Source organism: Lepeophtheirus salmonis, chromosome 7, assembly GCF_016086655.4.
Source record: "Lepeophtheirus salmonis chromosome 7, UVic_Lsal_1.4, whole genome shotgun sequence".
In the NCBI taxonomy this organism is placed as follows: Eukaryota; Metazoa; Arthropoda; class Copepoda; order Siphonostomatoida; family Caligidae; genus Lepeophtheirus; species Lepeophtheirus salmonis.
In genome coordinates, this window is record NC_052137.2 from 1,595,332 (window position 1) to 1,620,771 (window position 25,440).

General features: G+C 31.7%; 1 protein-coding gene across 1 annotated transcript in view; it reads left to right on the forward strand.

The window, feature by feature from the left end:
* The window catches only part of LOC121122127 (semaphorin-1A-like), a 140,825-nt gene that overhangs the window by 98,518 nt on the left and 16,867 nt on the right, over positions 1-25,440 (forward strand). The window contains 1 exon segment of the mRNA XM_071890075.1: positions 15,664-15,751. Within this exon segment, the coding sequence (XP_071746176.1) occupies positions 15,664-15,751 (88 nt within the window).

The window sequence follows — 25,440 nt, forward strand, 5'->3', positions numbered from 1 at the left end:
AAACATGAAAGAACCGATTGAGAGGTGAAGAGACTAAAAATAAAAGCATTGATTTTTAGCATAAATAATAATAGCCACCCTAGTTTATAGATATGATAAGTTAAAATCCTAATTTTACATGAAAGAGCTTTCACATCACCATGTTATTCTTGCTTTAGGAAGGGGTTGGATGTAACATGTAACAGACGCTTTGCTCCTGCATATTTGTTTTTTTTATTCTTCGTTATCTGTTTGGGGTTTTTTCCTTATTTTTGTGATGATGATTATGATAATATAATAATCAAATGAATGAATGAACGAATCAATCCTCCTCTGACTCAGACATATTTTCCCTTCCGCTTTTCTTCCCCCATTCTCCATATGGATAAATAATTTCCCCTTCATCTCAAAGTACATAGTAAATAATAGGGTAGGTTTCGTGACTATCATTTGAGTTTTGCGTCGAGTCAAGTGTGTCTTAGGACAATAAAATATGATCTTAACACGTGCCAGATTTTTTTCGACTTGGCAATCTGCAGAGTGTTTTTTTTTTTTTTTTTTTTTTTCAAAACCCTTATTATTATTCCTTCATTCTTGAAGGGGGGATTCTAAGTATAAAGTGATCAATAGTTCACGTGTTCATGAAAGTCCTTGAGACTCGGAATAGAATGAAAGATTGACCTCAGAATAATTTTTAGCCAATTTTGAATTTCAATAATCGGTCAACAAATAAAGGAAAAATTAATACATTTTCCTCTTTATACAATTGCCTTTATGAGTATCTTAGATGTACAAGTAATTGTTTTATTCAGTTTTGTTATAAAAAACAATTATTCAGTTTGAGAATAAGCGTTTACTCGAATTTAAATTTAAATAATCAATTAAAAAATAAGGTAATATGATTACAGAAAGGAATTTGCTTACTTGGATTCTTTTATTCAACGTGTGCAAGAGAAGTATTACTATGCAATTAATATTCTTAAATTTTATATAAATATTACACAATTGTAAGGTGTCTCACAAAAATAAGAAATGAGTCATAACCCTCAAAAAATGAAGTATCGCTATACGGAATATATACCTATAAATAGCGTGTCTTATAGTATGGGTATAATAAATTAATTTATAAATTGTTTAAAATTATCACGATGTGTCCTCTTCTCCATACTCGATTATATTTTAAATCCGTAATTACTTTGTTTATTTGTCAAACTTAATGAAGGAAAGGTTGCGTGTATATTACTATTTATCCTATTATCTCTTTTGACCAACTATTCAAGATATTCTGAGCTCTTTAAGGCATTTGATCATTAAACTTTCTAAATCCATGATTTTCATTATTATTTTTTAAATAAAAAAATGTTTCTTAATTTGTTTTTAAATTAATTTTTTATTTATTAATATTGTCTAACTAACGTAATAAAATTCAATCACGATTGAGGATGACGCTATCTTGGGGGCTCATAGTTGGTATTTTGAATATATAAAATAGAGAAATTCCCCATAAATCTTGATTAAACTTCGTCAAGTGGATTTAAGAATAAAAACGACTTAACACCTGCACTGATAACTACTTGAAGCCAATGAAGAAAGTGATATTTGAAATAAATTAAATTAAAATGTGCTAGATTTGTACTATTATTTATTTCTATATATTCAATACAAGAAAAGAAAGATAATTAGAAAAAATGTCTTTTTACTTCCATTTTAATTGATAATTTATTGTCTATAATATGGAAAAAAGATTGTATAACGATGTAATCATATATTTTTTATACTATTTAGAGTCAGGTACATATATATAGGTTATAAGTTTTGATATGTAATAAAATTAAAGTATGTTTATTCGTGGGTCCCATTTTGACATCAATTACTTCACTATTTTCCAACATATCAATAAAAAATATTTTTATACAACTTAATTAGTTAGGCCCAAAAAAATACCCATTTAAGTTGATTTATGCTGCGCACCCAAGCTACAAACTATCCCACCACCTTGTGGATAATATTTTTTAAGTTTGAGTATGTCCTATTGAGATAAATAATCATATTTGTAATTTGTCTATTGAAATTATTGAAAATCTATTACATGTTCGATATAATTAATGGTACAATTATGGACTTTTTTGATGAGAATTACTTATTCAAAAGTATTATGGGGTGCATTATACTCTTCAATTGTCCTAGAATTAAATTAATTATTAATACATTTGTCAAAAATGTATTAATAAGTGTAATTTGTTTATAAAGAATTAACAATAATTCCTTGATACATATAAATACTAATGTAATCCACGCTCGATTGTGATAAAAATAATCAAAGCTTGCTTTTGTGTTGATGGGCTACATATGTCGTGTACAAGTTGTAACTTGTATGATAAAACAGTACAAATATGCAACTTAAAAATGAAATATATAGTTTTAATTGATAGGGTTTCTGAAGTTTTTCTCATGTAATCTACATATTTTGATGAATAATAAGGTTATTACATAAATTTCAGTGATGATTTATAATAACAGTGGATGTTAGATATAGTTTAAAGCCTTTATTGTATTTGAAAGTTTTCTATGGGCACCGATATAATACACCCATATTATACAATTCTTTTATTCTGACAATCAACTCTAGCTGCTTTAAGTGGAATTTACAACGCACCCAAGGGATTAATTAGAACAATTTGTTAATCGAAATGACGATAATTATTCCTATAGAAATTGACGAGTATTACATTTGTATTTTTATATGAATAATTATCATTAATAGAAATTGACGATAATTATTCATATAAAAATACAAATGTAATTAACACTCAATTTTGAGAAAACAATTTCATGTTTTTTATTATTTTTTCATTTGACTGATACAATAATTTATAAATTATTGTAGCTTTATTTTGTATTGAGATACATATCTATACAAATAGGTAAAAAGCATCTCCTGTCCTGTGCCTTCTTTACAGAGTAGGCATATAACATGCCTAACTACAATTAAGTTATGTACAAAAACACTGAAAAATGCATAAATCTGTTAGAGGAAAAGAGAAAGATACAAATTCTCTAATGAGTTCAAAGCAGGAAAGTTTCTCTAATTTCCTTTGGGATAAACAAACAAGATCTACACATTATTATTATAAAAAAAAAAAAAAGAAGAGAAAGGCTCTGCGCACATCAGCTACCTTTAAAACCAAATAGTTTGTTGTACATACATAATCATCATATATATTTTTTAATAATTTCTGTCTGTTGAAAGGTTATATGTATCATATTTCCGTTCTCTCGCATATAATACTATTATAAAATGAGTATGAATATGTGATGAGAGCGAGTATGTTGGTTGTATTTCTCTGATAAGTTCTCCCCTTATTTTATAGCAAAATATCCACCCATTTGAAAGCTATCCTAATAAACATTTTTTGAAACTACCCGCATCTTCCTGATTCCTCTCCATTTAGATAATGGTATAATGAGAGTAAATTAAAAGTAAATTTGAGAAAATGTTTTCCCTCTTTTTTTTTTTTTGTTTTAATGAGGGTAATCACGTGGGATTTTCCTCAAGTATCCCTTGAACATAGTTTATGAGTAGTAGTAGTAAATAATCACGGATGGAATTTATCTTTACATGACTCAGAATAAATAATATTAAAAGTACTTTACGATAAATATATGTATACTTAATATAATATTTGGCAATAGGTTTTAAACCGAGAGATCCATTAAAATCTGAACATTGACAAGTGCAATAATTAATTAAGGCTGAGTGATTAAAATTAACTCATATTTCGTTATATTAAAGCATAAGCAATTAGTTACAAAACAAAACAAATCTAAGCTCTCTGCCTTACGTACAAGACGAGAAAATGACACTTGAACATGACCGATGAATTTCCATTCGAACACTCCAAACAGATGGGCGTATCCAGGACCACCGTCGATCGCCACCAGTAAGTCTGAAACGTTGAAGAGGAAGAAGGGATCTGTCAAAAAGGCAAATGAGCCAAGGGGAGTAAAAGAAAACATCCCAGGCCAATCCCTTAAGTCCATGAGGGTCCATTCCAAAGATCTCGGGTTTGACGCCAGACTCTCCAGAGAGCTATCAAAAAAGTTAGTGGATAGAGCATTGTGAGACCAGCAATAAAAGAAACCCATCTTCTCTACTGCAAGACTTAGATAACTTGTCAAATGAATATACAACTACAAAATCCAATACCAATGCCACTTTTTTTCAAGTCCAATTTTGCACAGTTTTTTTTTTCTTTCTTCATCTCCCGACCTCAAGGCTCTTAACTATTTTTGATGAAGCACCATGGAGAACAAATCTAACTGCACCCACCACAACAGCATTTACTCCCTCAAGTCAGCCATCAGGGAGGTATGGGAGCTCCTGTCCATAGAGGAGGTTGCTTCAGCGTGCTCCTCATTTCGGTGATGTCTCAAGGCTTTAATTGCAGCCGAGGGAAAATAGCTCAAAATACCTCAAATAGTATTTGCTAAACTCTCAATTTACAAATTTTCAATCCAAAAGTCTAATAAATAACATCGTGACCGCTCTGAAACCATTCCTAAACCTATTAATTTCTTTTTATTTAACCCTTTAACGGATTTTACAGGATATATCTCGCTTAAAATTTCTACTTTTTGTTACAGACGCAATAACTCAACTAAAAAATGAGAACTTTAGATAATATATATGAGGGATACTTTTCAGTAAGTGTGGTCTGGGATTAGAGTACTCAGAAAGATAACCAGTTTGTTTTGACTGAGAAAATAATGAGTCCTTAACATGTCTAGTAGACAAATTAGATTAGCCCAGGACTGAGAAGCAGAAAGGAGTTTATGTGTATCCATGATCTCCACAACTTTAATGGGGATGAACGTTAAGGATTCATAGATTTATTTAGACTTCGCCTTCCCATAAGATGGATCCATTCACTGATCAAAGATCTATAGATCTTTCATTTCGTTATGGTTCTTCTTTCACAGTAGATTGATGATAATTCAGTACTTCCCTCGCCCAACAATTTAAATGTCAACAGCTATTTTTCAGGAATCAGGGCTACCATATTTATTTTACAAAAAATACATGTTATTTTTTAGAATAGGTTTCCCAAAGAAATAGATATGGATTTGAAGATATATCAATCCGTGAAGGCTGCTCTATTTTGACTATATTAAGAGTACAATTTGCAAAACATTCACAAGGGTTAGTTACAATAATTTAAAAAAAAGCTAAACGTTCGTCAAAGGTACTCAGGGTGAATTTTAAATGAAAAATATTTTATGCTGCTTTTGTGTTGAGAGCCAAATTTATCCTTTTGTTGAAGATTGTTTCTTTGTTAAGCACTACAAATGTCTGAACGTTTATAAGGAAATCTTCATGTCATTTAACAGTATAATACTTACATATAATATTATATAAGAGAGTAGTGAGGTTGGGTTATGGATTTGAGATAAAAGTATTTTACATTGTCCACCAATCTCATGCATAATCTCCTTTATAATATTTTGAAACATTTTCTAGAACTAAAAAAAAAAAAAAAAACTAATATAATCATTATACATATTCGGGACTCCACGAAATGAATAAAAGTAATCTTTTATATTAGAATTATTTTTATTATTCTATTCAAACTCCACCGTCTTTAATAACAATATTATTAATAATATAATGATAATATTCTTTTGATGAAAGAGTAACTGAGGGAGGAGAGCTTCTTTGAATATTCTCAAATACCTAAGTATATGGTTAAAAAAAAGAAGGAAATTCACATCAATCTCCTTCTTTTACGTCCTTTCGCACTCCCTCTCTCTTTTCTTTCCGTTCGTGGTCTTTATGTATAAATATGCAGGATTTATTATACTATTATGAAATAAAAAGTAAAAAATGATACAAGACGTCCAACACACGTTACCCGCAATTTTTGAGTGTCTTTTAATCATTTTTTTTTCATCTTTGTCTTCTTTCATAACCACAGTTTATCTATTTAGCAAAAATGAATACTTTTATTTTATAGATAAGATTATATATTCTTTGCTTATTGTAGAAATATCAATATACATATGTATGATAAATTGACAAAAAAAAAAAAAAAACTTTATTTTTTTAACCAAAAGAAAATGAAGTAAAGTTTCTTTGTGTGTTTTTTTTTTTTTTGGAGGGAAAAGTTAAAGTAACTGTACAACAAATTTAAAGTAGAATTAGGCGTATATAATATTATTTCTTAGAATATATTTTTATGCATGTATGTTTATCAAAATATCAAGTTAGGGGTTAACCAGAAACAGACTTCCTAAAATAAATATATAGACTCTGTGGTTAGTTTGCCTTTCTCTTTTTAATTAGATGGAAAAGAAGGGAAATAAAAGGTTTTGTGGGTTGTAGATAAGAGAATGATGAAGCTTTATGGCTCGAAGCAGAGTTAAACCTTTTGAAAATCCGTCATAACTTTATTTTCTGAGAAAAAAATTGATTATTCAGCATAGAGAAAAAAATATACAAAGATATGACAAAGGGATTTTGATTGGGAGTTTGGCATAAAAGGTTGTATTAGAGGTCAGCTATGACAATGGCTAGATACAAAAATACAGTAATAACTACCCTGAGATACGAATAAAGGTGTATAAAATATGTCCTAGAAAGCGGGACTGGTTTTTTGTAGTCGGTAGTCTGAACATGATTGTTTATTTTCTAAAACTATATTCATTATTATTCAACTATTGAAGAGAGAACATCCGAGTATTAAGTAATCACTCATGCACATGTGCTCAAATATGAGCTATCATAAAAACAATCTTAAACAAATACCCAATATATTTTTTGGCACACATACAGCTCAATATTTCATAAATTTATATCAGTCAATTATAGGCTTCGTATTCAAATTTAGGTTATGAGTTGATACAGGGCTCAAAAATTAATAATTAACAATCAAATACAAATCAGCAACCGTGACATCAGTAACATCACTGGACAGAGCATTTGTGGCAGATGAACTCTGCACCTAGTCAGAGGACTAATAACTACTGGCTCCCCAGCCTCCCCGATCTTAATCTGATAGATTATTGTGTCAGAGACTACCTTTAGGCACACACTAATAGACGACCCAAGCAACTAAGGAAAGTCTGGTGAGTACCATCAAGGAGCACTTCGGATTCAGGATCGGGGACCTCTTCATCAAGACCTGTTCCCGCTTCAGAGGCAGTATATAATGCTGTGATTGAAGCTAAAAGCAATAATATCGAGTAATCCATTGGATTTCATCTTCGATCCCTGTATATGATAAACTATTTTCTTTATTTTGTTTCAAGATTGTTTTAATGTATACTGACGTCATATTTATAGCAAATCAAACTGAATACATCACTAACCAATACAGATTATTGACATATTATTGAATAAATGTTCCTTTTCTTCTTTTTTGTCCTTTTACGGTTTACTTTTTCTTTTCCTCCCTTCTCCACACTCCTTCATTTTTGATTGTTCATGTATTTGAATGTTTCACTTGACAGCCTCCTCTTTTATTCATTAAAGTATGGAGGGAAAGGGGAGAGGTTTGTCCCCTATATGTACATAGTATTATCCATGATGGTTCTACAGTCTATACACACAAATATATTCAAAGATCAATCTTGCACGTACTAAGATCATATTTTATAGAACTCTAATTATGTATTTTGACTTCATGGACCATTTCTAGCTTCTTATATGTAGTAATTGTAATGAGTGATGAGACGATTAATCGGAATAAGAGAATCGTGGGCTTTTTCTGGAATCGGCATCTGGAAAAAAAGGTGGGATTCTACTATTTCCCTTCATGTGTAAGATTATTTATTACTTTCCTAAGTTATGTATAAAAATGATGTAATATTTCCGTCAAAATACTGGGAAAAAACATTTGAATTTATGACTTTAGTCTTATATTTTTTTTTTTTTAAATATTGTAATAAAATAATATATCAAAAAAAGGAAGTTCGAAAACTGACAAGTAACAAATTGAACATAAGCTGAAATTCACCAAACCTTTCTAATGACATGCAGCAATTGTTATTTTTCGACCTACAAGTGGGCAAGTGATTGATTGATGAAGTTGAAGAAAATAAATTTAATTCACAAATCCATATCTCTGCAGGTTATTATCTCTTTTTCAATAGTCCTTGCAAAGAATGTGGGAAGTTCTTTAATGGTGTTTGGTATTTATTTGTTGAGTGCCCTTTTATGGCAATATTTCAAGAGTTCTTGTCATTGAACATGACCCCAAATTAGGAGAACTAAAGCCACAATTGTATTTGGTGTTTCAATGAGAAAATCATCCCAAGAAAGTCGAGTGAATGCAAGATTTGAGGGCAATAATTATATCCTGTTTTTCACCTCAAGATACTAAGATTGGTAGGTTGTCCTAGGATTATTTCATTATTGATTTAATTATCTATCGGATATCAGAATTCCTTCGATACTATATTACGTTAAAGAGTATCGTCCGACAAGATGATATAAATATATATATTTTTTTTTTTTTAAAGAGAGATTAAAGTAACACATTGAAGATATTAAATAGTAACCTATTTTTTTATTGTTGTTAGGTAGCTGGTCTAATTTTAAACTACAACATTTTTATATGTTTTTAGTAACGCAATTTTTTACATCTATTTCTGTATATATCATCAACAATAAAAGATCTGTAAAAATAAAATAATAAAAAATACGATGAGATGTAACATAGCCAAAAGATCGTTAGTAGTGTTACAAATGATGTCAAAATCGGATGTAGGATAGGAATTGGCATTGGAACGGGTAATTTTACTAGAATAGGTATAAGAGATTTTTTTTTAAATTGTCTTATTATAAAGAAAAGAAAAAAAGACCACTACACATAAAAAACAACAGGATGTTATATATATATATATATTTTTTTTTTTGGGGAAGGGGGAGGGATTTTTGGCCTGGTTTTTCGAATTTTTTGTAATTAATATAAAAATTAAAATTTTTGAGAAAAAAATTGCAAATATTAAATTTTAAAAATTTCAAAAATTAAAATTTTTGAGAAAAAAATTTTAAAAATTTCAAAAATATTGAGAAAAAAAAATATTAAATTTTAAAAATTTCAAAAATACACAGCTACTCAAAAAAGTAGCAATTTTTCTGGAAAAAATTTTAAATAATCATTTTTTGGAAAAGCATTTCAAAAATCTGCAGTTATTTTAAAAAAATTTCATAATTTTTGTGGAAAAATTTCAAAAATCCATGAGCAGCAAATTAAATTTTTTTTTAAATGTTTTAAAAATTCACAACTTTTCAAGAAATCAGCAAAAAAAAAAAAAAAAATTGTGCAATCCTTCATCCTCAAATTAAGCCCCAAAGATATAACTCTCAAACATAAAAACATTAAAAATCATTGCTTTCCCTTAGTTTTATACTGATAATAAATACCAAGAAATGAAAGCTCCTCACTCCAAAAAACATATAATTTGATATCAAAATCATACTTCCATCATAAGGTTAACCCCTAAAATCAGTTATTAAAGTTTTTCAATATGTGAGCGACAATTAGTGGTTAAGATTTTAAAAAGGGGCATATCCTGCTAGCTCGTTGGCCGATTTTAAAATCATTTCTTTAAGAGATAATATTTAATGATACTCTATTGCAACAGCGTAGTTAAAATAAATTTTCATCATTATCAGTATAAAATTGTTTGAAAATTTCTTACAATATAATAGAACTACCCTTGCATTGAAATTGCTATTGCAGGTTTCATGAAAGTTTTATGAGTTCATAAAGAACAGAAAAACCAGAGCAAAAAAGGACAAAAATATATTTTTGTCTTAAACAATAATTATTTAATTATAACAATGTAATGGAATCCTTTTTCATTGTAAATCATATTAATTAACTAAGGTATTGCTGGATTTCCACTAAATTCCGTGAACACTAGAAGTAGAACAGGGGTTGTATAACCAGGGCTCCACAGACAGGCTACCCTGCTAGCCCGTTGCTAGTAAAAAAAACCAGTTGGTTTAGGCTTCTATCTAGCCCGTTTGACTACGTAATACCGTCCTTTAAATACCACATTGACACAGGGAATTTTGTGTTTAAACCATTTATATTAACTTGTGTCAAGGGCTCATTTGTCGAATCCACATGATGGATAACAAATATTATGGGTGATTTGTAACTAAAATATATATTGCAATATTTTTCTACTCCAGAACTTACCTTATATAAAAACAAAAGGACCTCCATAGTAGTGCCAATATTTGTGGTATTCTGGCCTAGTATTTTTTTATTTTTTTTTCAAAATGCCAAAGGCTAATTTTGTACGACCGTCAACCCCTGGGTATATCACATCTCCTGCATTGTTTCATTCTCTTATTGTTATATAAAAATAGCAAATAATTCCACAATATCTTAATAATTGTCAGCAGATAAAACAACCTAAAATTATTGTTATTCCATGTTATTATGAATTACATTTCTACTGTTTCGCAAATTATGGTCAATTTCTATTTGGGTGTGTCAATAATTGCACTTAAAGTAGCCAAAATTAATCGCCCCAATAAAAGAATGATAAATTGACAGATTTCATTGTTAAAATGGGCCATTTTGGGGCCAATATAAGTATCCTGAATCAAATAAAAATTTTAAACATTAGCTAAAATTCTTGAGTATCTTAACTTATGCCATAAATTGAAAAAATAAGCCGATAATTTATATAAATATGTCTATAAAAAATGGGGATGTATGTACTTACGTATATACAAAGTAAAAAATGCATTTTTTTTTTTCTTCAAATTAGTACAAGATGGTTTTTATGTTGAGCACCACACATATTTTGATGTAAAACCCAATTATTTTTTTTTTTTTTTCATTTGGGTAGTTGTTGATTTTTGAGGATTTATCGCATCTTCTCTGGCAATCCAGGGAACGATTCCGATCGTTCCCTACCTATAAAATATTGAATATGATTCAAAGTAGATCAATTTTGTATTTTATAACTACTTTAGACAAATAAACAATCTTTCAAAAGCTATTAAAATGTCTAAAATCATTCTTTCTTATGAAAAGTGTGAGTATATATAAATCATTAGAGTACCGCGTATAACACGCAATTTTTAATGATGTACATAAAATATATACTTTTTTGAAAAGCGTTTTTTTATTAAACTATACTTTAGATTTCTTCATTGTTTGTTATCAAAGGAAAAATAATTAAATAAAAAAGAATATTTTCAGAGCCAGTCTGCACATTCCACCTCGTAGAAATAATTATTAGAGTGACTCTCTCAGAACATAGTTAAATATACATCATTAATTTCCCAACTTTTATTTTGAAATTTTTACTCTTTTTATTTTGTGAATTATGTAAAAGAGAAAAACCGTTTATTCTTTATTTAATTGATGATATTTTTTTTGTCATTATAATACTCTAAAGGTCTTCTAAGGTCTATCTCATTATTTCTCTCTTTCCCTCTCTTTGGCCCTTTCTTATAAATAATATACCTTCAAACCAACCATATTTAAATGCCTTTCTTTCTTATTCAAGTCTACATATTAGTGTTGAAACTCGATCCAAGACCGATTTTTTGCTTCAGTTCGGTTGTAAGTTATTTTTTCTATCTTATAAAATGTGTCAGTCCAAGGGCCACTCCTTATCAGTCTTTTATGGTTACTAAAACAGCTGAAATGGTATAGTTTATTGTATACGTTATAGGTGTTGGCAAGCAAAACATACCAATTTTGACAAAACAAAATAAATGCTTTACGGATACATGTACATACCGAGTGGTCCATGTAAATCAGGACACATTGAATTTTAAACTTCATCAAGATATATTATTTATTGATTAACAATAGAATTTCAACAAAATTAATACTATAAATAGTGTCTAAGCTCTCTAAATAATTAATTTAGCCGCCCTTAGTGGTAATTATGGGTTCCAGATAGCAGAGAAAGACCTGAAACTCTCTGCGATGTAGTCATCTATAATGGGGTTCCAGTGCTGGCTGGCAGTGGTTTTGAGGGCCTTGGTGTTTGGATGATACAAACTGTAGACGTTCTCCTCGACAAAAGGTGTAGTTGGCATCAGGGCTGTAGGGTGTTAAAAAAGAGTTCCCAAGGACTCAAAAGGCTCATTCAATAGAGTATTCTCACGGAGGATATGTGTTTCTTTCATTTCTGGTGTGAAAAGTGGCCCTCCACCCTAACAAGGCTTGCACCCACTTTTTTGATAGCTCTCTAGGTAGTCTGGTGTGACATCCCAAGATCTCTTGCTTGGGCCCTTAGGGTCTTGAGGGGATTGGCCTGGGATGTTGCCTTTAACTCCTCTGGGTCCAGTTTATCTTTTTTGACAAAGCCATTCTTCCTCTCAAACGTTTCGGACGGCGTAGTCGTTGGTCTTGGAGACGCCCAACTCCTTGAAGTGCACGAATGGAAATTCATCGATCACGTTCAACTGTCGTTTTCTCGTCTTGTACGTTAGGTAGAGAGCTTAGACTTGTTTTGTTTTGTAACTAATTGCTTATGCTTTAATATAACAAAATATGAATTAATTTCAATTTCTCAGTCTTCAATAAGTATTGAATTAGTAAGTGTTCAGATTTCCATTGACCACACAGCATATCGGATCAGAAAATATTTTAACATCGAATCCATGTGTAATCCTTACCGAATTTTTCTTTTAAAGTACCAAGTATATTCGGGCCATCAAAAATCAGAACAGTCTTAGGCTAGGTTTTTCAGGCCGAACCCCATCACTAATGTATATATACATATATAGGAACAAAATATGGATGTTTCATGATATAAGAAAAGAATTAAATAATGGAATTTTTTCCCCTTCATTGTTCTCTTTGAAATGATACCCATCGTTACCTCCTATAGGAGGTAATATACCTATGTACGAGTATATAAGAACATTCATAATATTGCATGGTAACTTTAAATGTACACATTCAAATTATGCTAAACTACAAAGATTTCAAGTGACTGACTTTAAAAGTTCCGAATATTTATTGTTGCTATGAAATATCAGCCTTAAGAGAATGTATTTATTTTTAATTTTTTTTCATTTATGAAAAATATGTTATCAGAGGGTGAAACAAGGCATAAACTCTTTAAATTAATTGTACGGATCTCAATCCAACTGAAATTTTAAGGCTATTGGAGTCTTCGAGAAGACTCTAGATAAAAGTATCTATAACGTCAAAAAGTAGATGGAATGGGATGAAAATTTTGAAAGGAAAGATGGCATATAGATTATACCGGATATTCGACAAGTCCTTGACCCTTTGATTGTGCTATAAATAACAATGTGAAACAGATTAGAATGAGGTTGTCATAGAAAATCTCTAAAAAAACTTTTTGATTTAAACATTATGAATATTTTTCATGAATTTGATTTCCACTAGCATTAATTGAAGCCTCCAGACGAGATCAGAAAGCAGTATACACTTTAGCCATGTAAGTCCTCCAATAGGCCTCCATAGAGGCCTATAGGTTGGTGATACAGCTGTGGGAACTCTACAGGCTTCATACTGAATATGTCATCATACTGAAAAGTTTAAAGAGTTCAGATCATGAGCCTGGCAAGGCCAAAAGTCTTTGGGTAAGAATTTCATGTTTTCTCTCCTGCAATTTGATTGGTGTACCACTTCTAGGTCGATCCCTGAGGCTTTTTCATTCTTCACAATCTTTCTAACCTTGTACAATATCAGAGTCACTAACCATTTTTGCTTCAATTTTTATAATTAATTAATATATAACAATGTTACACTACTTTTTCGTTAGCTAAGAAATCCAGCTTCAACTGATATAAATGAAAAAAAATAATTGGAAATTGTCATCATACAGGTGGACTTTTCGAAAGGGGGAGAGGGGAGGAGAAATAAATTATGCTCATTATATATATGTATGTGAAACCTTATTCTGAAATAACCAGAATGTAAGACTTGGACTCGAGACTTGCGATCTTGACTTGGACTCAAATGATACTTTATACTTAACTTAGAAGAAGCTCCTAAATTATCGGGTCCAGTCCAGTCTAAAACATGTTGCAAAGAACTGCCCTTAAACTCAACTGAATTATATAAATTCAAGTTCAAGCAAGGTCGAATATTCTCCCCCCAAAAAAAAAAAATTGATCGATTTTGAATCATTTTCAGACAATTTTTGAGTTTACTACTCCTTTTTTTTCATTTCGATTAATAATTGAACCCAACACAAGTATGAGATACATTTGAAAGACTAATATTCGTTAAAAAAGGTATTCCTGTTATACAAATAATCTCCATACATGCAATGGTATGCTAGTGTGTATGTGGTTGTTTTTTTGTTGTTTTCTTGTCCGAATATTCTTGACAAAATATCTTTAGAGATTTTAAAATGTCATCAAAAAACAAAACTTGTGTAAAATATATCTGATTTTTGTCATTCTCTTCCTTTCTTTTCCATCCCCCCCCTCCCGTCTACCCGCCCCTTCTCTCCACTACTCTGCCTAAAAGGCATTTTACATAATTATATTGTAAGGTGAACACAAAAGCAAGCTAAAAATGATTTTCTTCAAAATTGAGTTGGGGATTACATTTGTATTATTCGATGAACTATCGTCCATTTCTATAGACAAGTTATTATAATTGTACCTGTGAGTGAGTTCGAAATTACACTTGTAAAGTATTTAAAATTGATCGCCACGCGGGTAAAGATTAATAAATTGAAATATTTTAATTTGAATGACACCATATTGGGGCCAATATAAGTCTCCTAAATCAAACAAGTAAGTTCGAAAAATATCCCTATAATAGATCAAAATATTTATATAATGTATTGTGTGATTCATCAAAATCTGAACACTTCAACAAGTTATAATTTATTAATGAATGATAGACTTTCAAACAAATTAAGGCTATAAAAAGATGTGTGTCTGAGCTCTCTTAATCATTAATGTACCCTCCCTTAACAGAAATGATGACTTCCATGTGGAACTGAAGGCCTGGCGCCCACTTCAGATGTAGTCCTTTGTCATTGGTGTGCTGGCTGACAGTGGCTTTGAGGACCTCAGTGTTTAGATGACAGACACTGCAGGCATTCCCCTTGACATGCATCCAAAATGTGTAGTCTACGGAGTTGGCAACAGGGATCCAGTGGCCCAAAAGTTTCAACAAAGAATTCAAAAGAGTCTTCCAACTGAGGAGATGGGTTTCTGAGGACTAAAGGAGACTGTTTCTTTAGATCCTCCGGGTCCAATTTGTCCTTTTTGACAGGGCCCTTCTTCCTCTCCAATGTGTCAGACTTGCTGACGGCGTAGACAGTGATCCTGGAGACGCCCAACTCCATGGAGTACGTGAATGGAAATTCGTCGATCACGTTCAAGTGTCATTTTCTCAACTTGTACGTTAGCTATAGAGAGCTCAGGTTTTTTTTTTGTTTTTGTAACGAATTGTGTACGCTTTAATATATCGAAATATGAATTAATTACAATCAGTCGACCTTCATTCCTTATTGATAAAGTAAGGGTTCAGATTTCAGTGGACCACCCTGTATATGAAGTAACAGAAAAGGTATTTTCTATATATTTTTTTTTTGTTCAAGATTGTTTTTAGGTTGACAGACCATATAATAATTATTTACAAACAACAAAATTATAATTATTCATTACTTATTTCTCCATTTCATTTTTACTTTCTCCCTTTGCAGGATGGAAGATATGAAAACATCAAAGAGTTTAATGGAATAGGGCTCACGCCCTTTGATCCCTATCATAATTCCAGCTACACCATTGCAGGTATGTAACTTTTTACCAGTATAAAGAACACCCTTGAGGGTACTTCAATATTAATATGTACAATGTGGTTGTGTAATGAGGATTTGTATCTTAAAAAGACGTCTAAGTGATCCCTATTATCATTAGAAGGTGTGTCTCCCCATCCAAGGAACACTCTAACTATCTACAAAATAAGTCAAACACTATAATAGTTGGTCAAAATAAGATTGACTTTTGATATTAGAATAATTATGAATAAGATTTCAAAAATTTCAATGTAAACACCCACCCAGTCTCACTATGTAATGAATTCAAACCTGAGACAAAATAGCTAATAAAATTAGTATTAGGATATGATAAGAAAAAAAAAGCCACACGACAATAGAAGCATTGCTAATCACTTCTCCGTTGTAATTATCATTAGACATGATGGATCGTTTATAATAGAAATACTCGTACATTATATGAGGCAAGAGTATAATTCCATCATTATTTCAACCGAAAAAAAACATTTGATACATTTTATAGTAATAAATATTGCATATTTTGATTTAAAAAATTCATAAGGAACGTCAATTACAACCAAACAGTAAACAATAACGACGTATAAACTTCATCTATTTCCCCATATATATTATGGCGAAATGTCCTTGAGGGAACTTGGTTTTAAGGCAAAATGTCCAGAGACGAAATGATTTAAGGCAATATGTCCTGAGGCAAAATTACCAATCACCAATTTGAAGAAATATATGAGAGTAGAGAAGCTTCGCTGCTTTAAAAAAAATTGCCCTGTATCGGTCATACAGATGAATTGTTCAACACGTCAGTTGTGTTTCAAAATGGTGAAAATCGACCACCAACAATGACATATGATGTAGAATGCGTTGCATAAATCATATTTGTACAATCAATGACTACTTAAGCAATAAGGAAGCGAAGGCTGCTGAGAGTAACTACATGAAGAGATACAAGTCAAAGGAAGAAATAAAAAAGGAAAGAGAAAAGATTGAAGCGTGTGTCCTGTATTGTATTTGTAGATAATGGAGAATAAATCAATATTTTGAAGGTTTGATCCTTTAGTCTATTGATTAATTAGATGAATCTCCTGGTATATGGACCTGCATTAACCCATTGTTTCTTTGAATGCATGTATTTCCATTTTGTATATCTTAGTCACATACCTCCAGCCTTGAACTTGATGTTCAGAGATACCGTCATTTTATAAAGAGGATAACATACCATACTCGGTGGATCTTACCTCCAATTATGGAAGGTTTATTCATTGTATAGAATTAAATCTCTAAGAGATTCCCCCTAGAGTCAATTACACTTTGTCTCCAATTATAAGGAATATTTTATGGATTCAAGTTCTTTAGTGTCCTTGACAAACAAATTTATCATCTCCGGTACACTATTCTGATTTCAATTCGATTTATGATAATTAATGCGTACTGTAAGGAACGTACGGACTATTCATGAATATACATCTTAGACTCTTCTAGCCTTGCTCTTGAGTTCCTTACTACTTGTGAGTCTTTTATTCCATTGGACAATATGCATGTCAATGCAATTACAAAAGTTTATTATAGTTCTAGTATTTCTTGACAAAAAAAAATAACAATTAAGAAAATTAAAAATATTCTGCACTTTAAACATTTTTTTTTATTATTTCCTATTTATTTTCCATTTAAATTTCTTTACTCTACTTGATTCCTTCGATTTCCTTTTGCTGTTACATTTTTCTTATATCCATGGTTATTATCATTAACCTTTAGGACAAATTTTTTTTTTGACCGTGCAATAAATATTTAATATTTTCCTTCTAATAACAGAAGTGTATTGGTGAAAGTAATGATCATCATCGCATTCTGATTCTATAATGTCAAAAGCAAACGTATCATCTGCTAACATTTTTATTAAATGTCTTTTAAAATATACTTCTATTTTTTTTAATGTCCAAAAATATGTAAAAAAGCAAATATAAATGATATTTTTACAGGGTCAATATCTTTAACAAAATTTGAATCATTCAATATAAAGTTCAAATATTGAAATAAGCTTGTATATTCAATAATACGTCGCATTTTTAAAAAAAAATTTAATAATAATATGCAAATAGGAGATAAAATGGAAGCTCATTATTTTTGTACCCAAAAATCTTAAATGCTTAAGCGGAAAAGTACGCTAATTTGTTAATCCCCTTACCAAATTGGAATCGACTTTGATGCAAAATATCACAGTTACTTTGACAAATATGAGATTGTATATTATTCATTTTATTAAAAATTTCATTTATTTCTTGGGTTAAACGAGATTGCTCAAGTTTCATGTAAAAATTTTATAAGGAAAATACTGTGTGAGTCATCTCAAAGTTTGCAATATCGTTTTTAGAAAAATATTTTTGCTCAAAGGCCCCAGATGAAGAAAGATAAGCTTGGGATATAAGGGTTGGAATGATTTAGAGTAGGGGTCGGCAATCTGTAGCATGCGCAAATTAGAACATATTTCAGTAGTTTGGGTGGGTTACCCCTGATTTAAAGTAATTGGGAAATTTTGAAACCTGAAAGGAATTGTATCTTTTTTCAATATTTTTCGGACTATGTTAGGATCTTTATGACAAAAATTTTCAGTATCCTCAGATTCAACTTTATAATAAGAGGAGATAAAATGAAGTTTACAAAGTCTAGAATATTTTGAAGGTTCCTAATTTGCCTAGGTATGGCTTGAATCCAAAGTTTTCTTAGTGAGTCATCCTTATGAAACATATAAAAATTCGTTTTTATATGTTTCCGGGACCAGTTTCGATACTGGCGGACTTAGTTGCCCTATAGTTAATACGGCAACCTGGTGCAATGCATATCTTTTGCATGATTCCATACTAAAATAAACCAAGCACTTTATTTTAAGTTAAAATAAAGTATTTCCTACTTAGTTCTGAGTTACGTATTATATATTTATATATTCAAATATTGTTCCTTGTATTTTGAATCTCTTTGAGTCGTTGAGGGATGAGAGGTTGCGAGAGCCGTCCTATTCTTAGTAGTTAAGATATTATTGTACAACTCATAAATCATAAGTGGGGAGAAAATCGGTTCATAGATTAAAACCAAAAAAATAGCTCCATCATTTGAAAATGTTTTTTCCCGTTAATTTCGTCTATGGTTGTTAGAGGTTGTGTTAAATTTGGGTCTCTTTGAGTCAACTAAATGGTAGTAAATTAAAAAAAATTGTTACAACTGCCCCTGGTATCCCATATTTTACTAAAATGTTTATATACATACTAGTGTGCGTTTTGGTCCGAGAATACAAGACTGATCTTAGATCCTTATACTTTTGAGCGGGCCAAACTAATTCGGTCCTTTAAAGAATTTCAGTCATGACGACCGGTCTCTGAAAAAATATCAGTCTAGATGGGTCCCATATAATTTTTTTGGGGTTGATCTCATTTATAAATCGGTCCAAGCAAATTCTATCAATTATTTGTTAAAAACGTCATTTGTAATCAAAATTTGTGAACATGGACCTACAATGACGTTATAGGAAGCTTAAAGCGTTCTATAAATCATAATTGTACATTTCATAAATCATGAGTGGGAAGAAAATATCCTGATGGAAAGCCTTTACCTTTATTGGAGCACGCAACCTCTCCTCGAAAAAGAACTAATTTCATTCTTTAAAAGTTAACCAATTATTGGCAAGTATGGAATTATTATTCAACAATTGTTGGAAATGGTTCACAGCTTAAAAAGAGCACATTCAAATTGAACCAATTAACGTTCAGAACACTTACATTGGAGAAAAAAGGAGGAATATGGAGAGCTGACACTAAAATTCACATTTATATTCTTGTGTAGGCGAAATAACGGCCATATAATACGTGGAGTAAAAAAATTTTAAGTGTTTTTTCGCTTTATTTTAACAATAATTTGAATATGGTTATTATTATCCGATTCATGTGGTTCCAAACGGTTTTCTGACTAATCTTTGAACCCTGGGCAATAAAAATAAATACTCACATGCCGTTCCAACTCGACACTTTCCATTGTATCGACTCCAAATTACCAGAACAGAATCGTTGGAACCCCCACTTTACTCTTGCATTCAATAATGATCGATAAACCGTACCAACTTTTTTTAAGCCACCTTCTCCCCCGTTTCACTTTGGCCGTAGAGATACAAAAAAAATGTATCGAATTAGCTCTTTTTTTACTTCCATTTTGGAACGCTCTAACACACAACTGGTTTCACCAAACACAAAGCTATCAATGAACTTTATTTTAAGTGTACGCTTAACCTTTAAGCATAAGTTTGTGATTTTCTTGATGCAATTGCATTAAACGAGATATTTGGCTCATTGAAGACATCTAGGGCCCAGAAATGTTTCCTTGACCTAAAGATTGAGAAGGAAAAGTATAGCTCTATTATAAATCGGTCCATGATTTGAAAAAGATTAAATACCGGTCTATGGTCTGATATCTTGTTCTGAACAAAAAATCACTAAAGACAAAATTGGGCCGAGTCTGAAGAAAAAGAAACCAGTTTACATATATGTAGGTGCATTGAGAGATGGAGAGATACTTACTCAAAAAAGGTAAAATAATCATAATATTTTTATTATTACTAAATATATTAAAAAACGTCAAATTTTGACATTTATTCAATTACATTTCCGTTTTTTTTTTATACTTATATAAAAATGACAATTATTAATTCAATTCTCCATGAATGTATATAATAGGTATGTACATAAATATTTTAGTTTTCTGCATTCCTAATGATGAAATATATAATTTGTAAATATGTTGTTACTTTTCGTCTACTTTCAAATTAGGAATGCATAACTCTCCACCTCTCTCCTTTTTCTATGTATGGATTGATAGAATTGTATTAAATATGACCTACCGGTATGTAAAAATAAAATAAACTAAAGGTTCTTCTTCTTGTGTTCATTTTAGCGGAGCTTAGCTGTCATGGCCTAGTATTAAGTTAGCTGCAAGAAGCGATGAAATGAACACTCTGTATATAGCAAGGACATATTGGGTCAACGGTTATTATTTACTCATCTCTATAATGCAAATTTTGAGAGGTTAAGAGTCATTTTTATACAATTTTCCAATGATTAATGTTGTAAAACATATAATTAGCTGTCAACTGCTAAGAAAAACCTTGTCCTAGCCATAACTATGGGGACACAGTACGTGAAGAGGATTGGGAACGCAGCGCTCCAGAATACCATCTGGGAGTAGAAAGGGGCTTTGAGGAAGACGAATTACAAAGTATCCATGAGGTTGAAAGTTGGGTAGGACTTCAGACACTCTCCAGGAGGCGGCAGAAAATCCTCCGTGTCTGTCTACGCCTAAAGTCGGCCTGCAAGAAAAAGCCGAATTTCTCACAAAAAGACCCTGTAGATCGTGCAAAAAAGATCCTGAACTACCTACAGGGAAGTTGTGGACTCACTGTGATCCTCTCTGATAAGAGGACCTTTACTGTTGATCCTGTCTTCAACAGACAGAATGATCAAATAGTGGCATTTGGCCTGGTTACATCCAACATGAAAGTAATTAATCATGTGTGGTTCCCTTTAGGAATCAGGCTAATGAGTTATGGACACCCAAAGTTACCCAATGGATAAAATCCATTATTGACAATTCTCCCTGAGTGGTCCAACAGGATGGAGTACCGGCCCACACCGCAAATAAAACTCAAAAGTGTCGCCAGCCCAACATGAACTTCTATGCATAGTACTTCTGGCCACAGCAGAGCCCAAACAAAGTCCTTCGGGGAACAAACCCTCATTGTTACTCTCCGTCATTAATGAGCACACGCACTAGTTGACCAACTATAAAAAGCATCTCTCGCTTTTTAGGACTTATTTTATACATCTCTGTAGATTAAATATCTTGCTATGTAGGTACATTTGATGGCATGCATTCAATTGAGCGAGTTTATTTATATAATAATAATTATGTTTTTTGTCAAAATCAATTCCCCCTTCCCAAAAAGAATAATCTCTTATTTACACCAAATGATTGTCTATTTCAAGGGGTAAAATCTGTGTGTCCCATGCAAAAATGGGTATTCTATTGTCAAACTATGTATGACCTAGTGTTTCTTGGTATACTTAGAGATGCATAAAATATGACCTGCCTCTATGTAAAAAAAATCCAAAATTAACACGATGATTTACAATTTCTAGGATGTTTTGTGTGGAAGCAGCATTGCTGTTATGACGATTTATTAAATTTGCTGCGAGCAACCTTGAGATAAAGAAAATAAACACAAATCCCACTCCGTATAAAGCAAGGACATATCCACAAATTACTCAATGTTCGACCCACAATTCTGCTCTGATTTTCTACACATATCACTCCCCAACAGCTTTTTAATGGGTTGAACTTATCTAGTGGTTCACATTTTATTATTTTCCATTTCTCAATAGTAAAATTTAAACGAGAGGTTTTGTGAGAACATTTACTACTCAAAAGCATCTAAAAATAGTATCCGGCACAACTCTTATTCAATATGTGAGCCCTCAGCTCTAATAATTGCCTCAATGCGGTACCCAAATCCTTTCCAGGGCTTGACTATTTAGTCCGACTCGAAAAAGATTGTTTATTGATGTAAGGCTCTGGAGACTGGACACTCCTTTAAGGAGTTGCAGTCACGCTCTCCTCAAGACACACGTAGTAGTCCAAGGGATTTGATTCTAGAGAAGAGGGCGACCACATATGGAAGTCTGGAAAGTTGTCTCACAGGAAGGCCTGGATCGTAACAGCGCGATGAGAAGGAGCTCCACATTCAATGAAAAAAAGTCCTCCCGCACTTTTATCTGTCACAATGTAGCATTTTCTTATTCAGAAGTTTGATGTAAGGATTTTTGGAAGAAAGGTTGCGGGATTCAAAGACAATAAAGACGTGCTTAATTCATTCCAACTTTTTTTTTCTTCCTCTCTACCTTTTTCTGAAGAGTTACATAAATAAAAAAGTTGTAGTAAGAAAAAGAGAAAAAAATACATTTATAGATAGATAGATAGAGGCACAAGACTTTTCATTTTATTTAATTGAATTGATGTTACAAATAACAACAATAATAATAAAAAAAGGAAAAAAATACATCCACAAAAGTTGTGTGTAATTTATCACTGTCAAATCATCTCATTCTGCAACTCCATGTGCTCACATTTAAAAACGTTTTTCGTTTTATTTTTATACTTATTATTATTTTGCATAGAATTTAATCCGTTAATTTAATCGAAATTCATTATTAATTTGCTTTTACAGTATGGAAACAGTAGGTGAAAGGGGGAGAGAGAAAGAGAATCTGAGAAATGAAAAGAAAATACAGATTTGCATTTTAAGCTATATATTTTTAAAAAAATAATTAGAATCTTGGGAAGGAATTGACTTTTATTATATTATACAATATAAATATCATCAAAAGGGATTTTTATTGTATCATTTTTTTTTAAATAGAAAGAATGTGAGTAGTGAGGCTCATCGTCTGAATTTAGAACTTCTTCAAAAAGATTGAAAATCAACATAGTAGTCCTAACAATTGGAAAAATGTTTTGAAGGAGAGCAGCTTCGCTGCAATGACGTTTCAGCGAAATCAGCTGTTATGAAGGGGAGGAGAAGAAAGTCATAAATAAGGAGATCGACAATAATTACTCTGATATCGATCCTCACTGATATTCTGATTCCAACAAGGACTTACAATTTTATCTCCACAAGAAATCCTCAGAGTTACTCTCCGTCTGTAAGGAGTATATAAAAATGTTCAAACCAGTTTTGTATGAAATTGTACGAGTTAGAAAAGGAAGTTAGTTCCCTTCTCAATAATTAAATTATAATGCCGACTTCGAAAAGACGGACGACGGACAAAATGCACCGAATTTTCATCTCTAAAAAAGAAAATAAAAAATATATATTATTAGCAAACTGCTGTGACGGTACCTAAAGCTTCCGAGTACCTCATCCCATCCAGCTTCGCGCTTTTATTTACATTCCCTAGATGGATGGCGTAGCCCAAGGAAGAGATTACACCATCCAACCAGACAGTGCACCAGCCCAGCACGCTAAAAAAGTGCAGAATGTCTCTGGCCACAAAATGTCCTCCCTTGTGGAGCCCGGATTTTTTTCTCTACAAACAGCCTGGATCTGAACCCATGCAATTTCTATTTTGGGCGAGGGGGGGCATGAGGCGTGTACTAGGTATGATTCGTCTGTGGAGGCCTTGAAGAAAACCCCAATGGCGAAGCTAAATCTGCAATAAGTAGCCCTGGTATGCCAAACCTTCCAGTGCTGTGTGGCTGATTTTATCAAGAGAGGCGGATCTTATTATGAATAAATGAATGTCAATAAATGGAGCATTCAAATAAAATATAAAAAAATTCTTACCCCCTCTATTTCGTTCGTTATAAGCCTTTCAAGAGTTTCCCCATTTATCTGGGGCACGCTGTGACGTACTCTTTTTTCCTACGCAATAAATAGTGTGTTTGCACATGAAAATGCTCATGAAAGACGGAGGGTAACCATGAGGTTTTGTTATGGAGTCATATCTGTAGGTCCATATTGAACTCGGAGTATAATTGAGGCTCCACATCGGGGTCATTCTTGCTACAGATACAGAGTGGTCTAATCTAATGAAAGTTCATGACAGCTAGGCTGATTTTTACTAAAATATTCTTCAACTTGTTAGGATTACCATGTTCATTTTAGGGTTTCTTTTTTTTAATGGGATAATATTATTTTCATCCATGTATGTATGTATGTTTGCTCCCATTATTTTCCCCCTCCTCTCTATTTCTAATTGAAGAGGCATGCATTCATGCATGCATAAGGCATATTTGTAGTCTTGGCATGATGTACCATAAACCTTTGCTCAAATACGTATGTACAAAGTATATGTACACATTATGTAATGTACATATGAGTATAAATTGAATTAGTAAGCAAATAAATTCTATAAAAATTTGTGAAAGGAATGGGCATGTAAGTAGACTGCTCTTCCACCAATAGATAGATAACCACTTAGACATATAACAAGCATATATATCTATGTATAGTAGCATCTAGAGCAATAAAAAATGGCGATAAACAAGTTTTAAACAAATAAATTCATTTACATATTATAATGAATTTAAAGTCTTAAAGAAAGTTGGAGAATAATTCATTCATATAAAATAAAAGTGCCAATTTCTCACAACCGCAAGGAAAAAATAGACAAATTATATGATATTATTTTAATCTTTGCCAACTGTTAATTATAATGGATGGCTTTATTAATTAGATTTTATGATAGAAAATAAATAATAGGTTGGAGAAAAAGTAATTTCAGGCTGTAGGATGGATGCATAAGAATTGCACATCCGAGCTTTTGGAGCTTCTAGGGTTTCATCAAAGATGTGTACAGCCTGCTGATGTCTTCATGATGTCTTGTTGTCTCCAATTCACCAATACTGACAGCTTCAGTTCAATCTCCTGCTTCAAACAGTCGAGTTGTTCACAATCGAGAGCAGAACTGAGCTGGATAAAAATAAATCGCTCAAGCCACTTTTGTACAAAACAAACCGAAAGAGTATCAGTCCCGTATAAGTCGTAAATTTTCTTGATCGCATTTTTTCCTTTAATGTAGTTAAAATATAAAATATGGCGAATTTCTTCCTTTTGTGACCTCCATACTCGACTCATAATAATTCATACCTGAACTG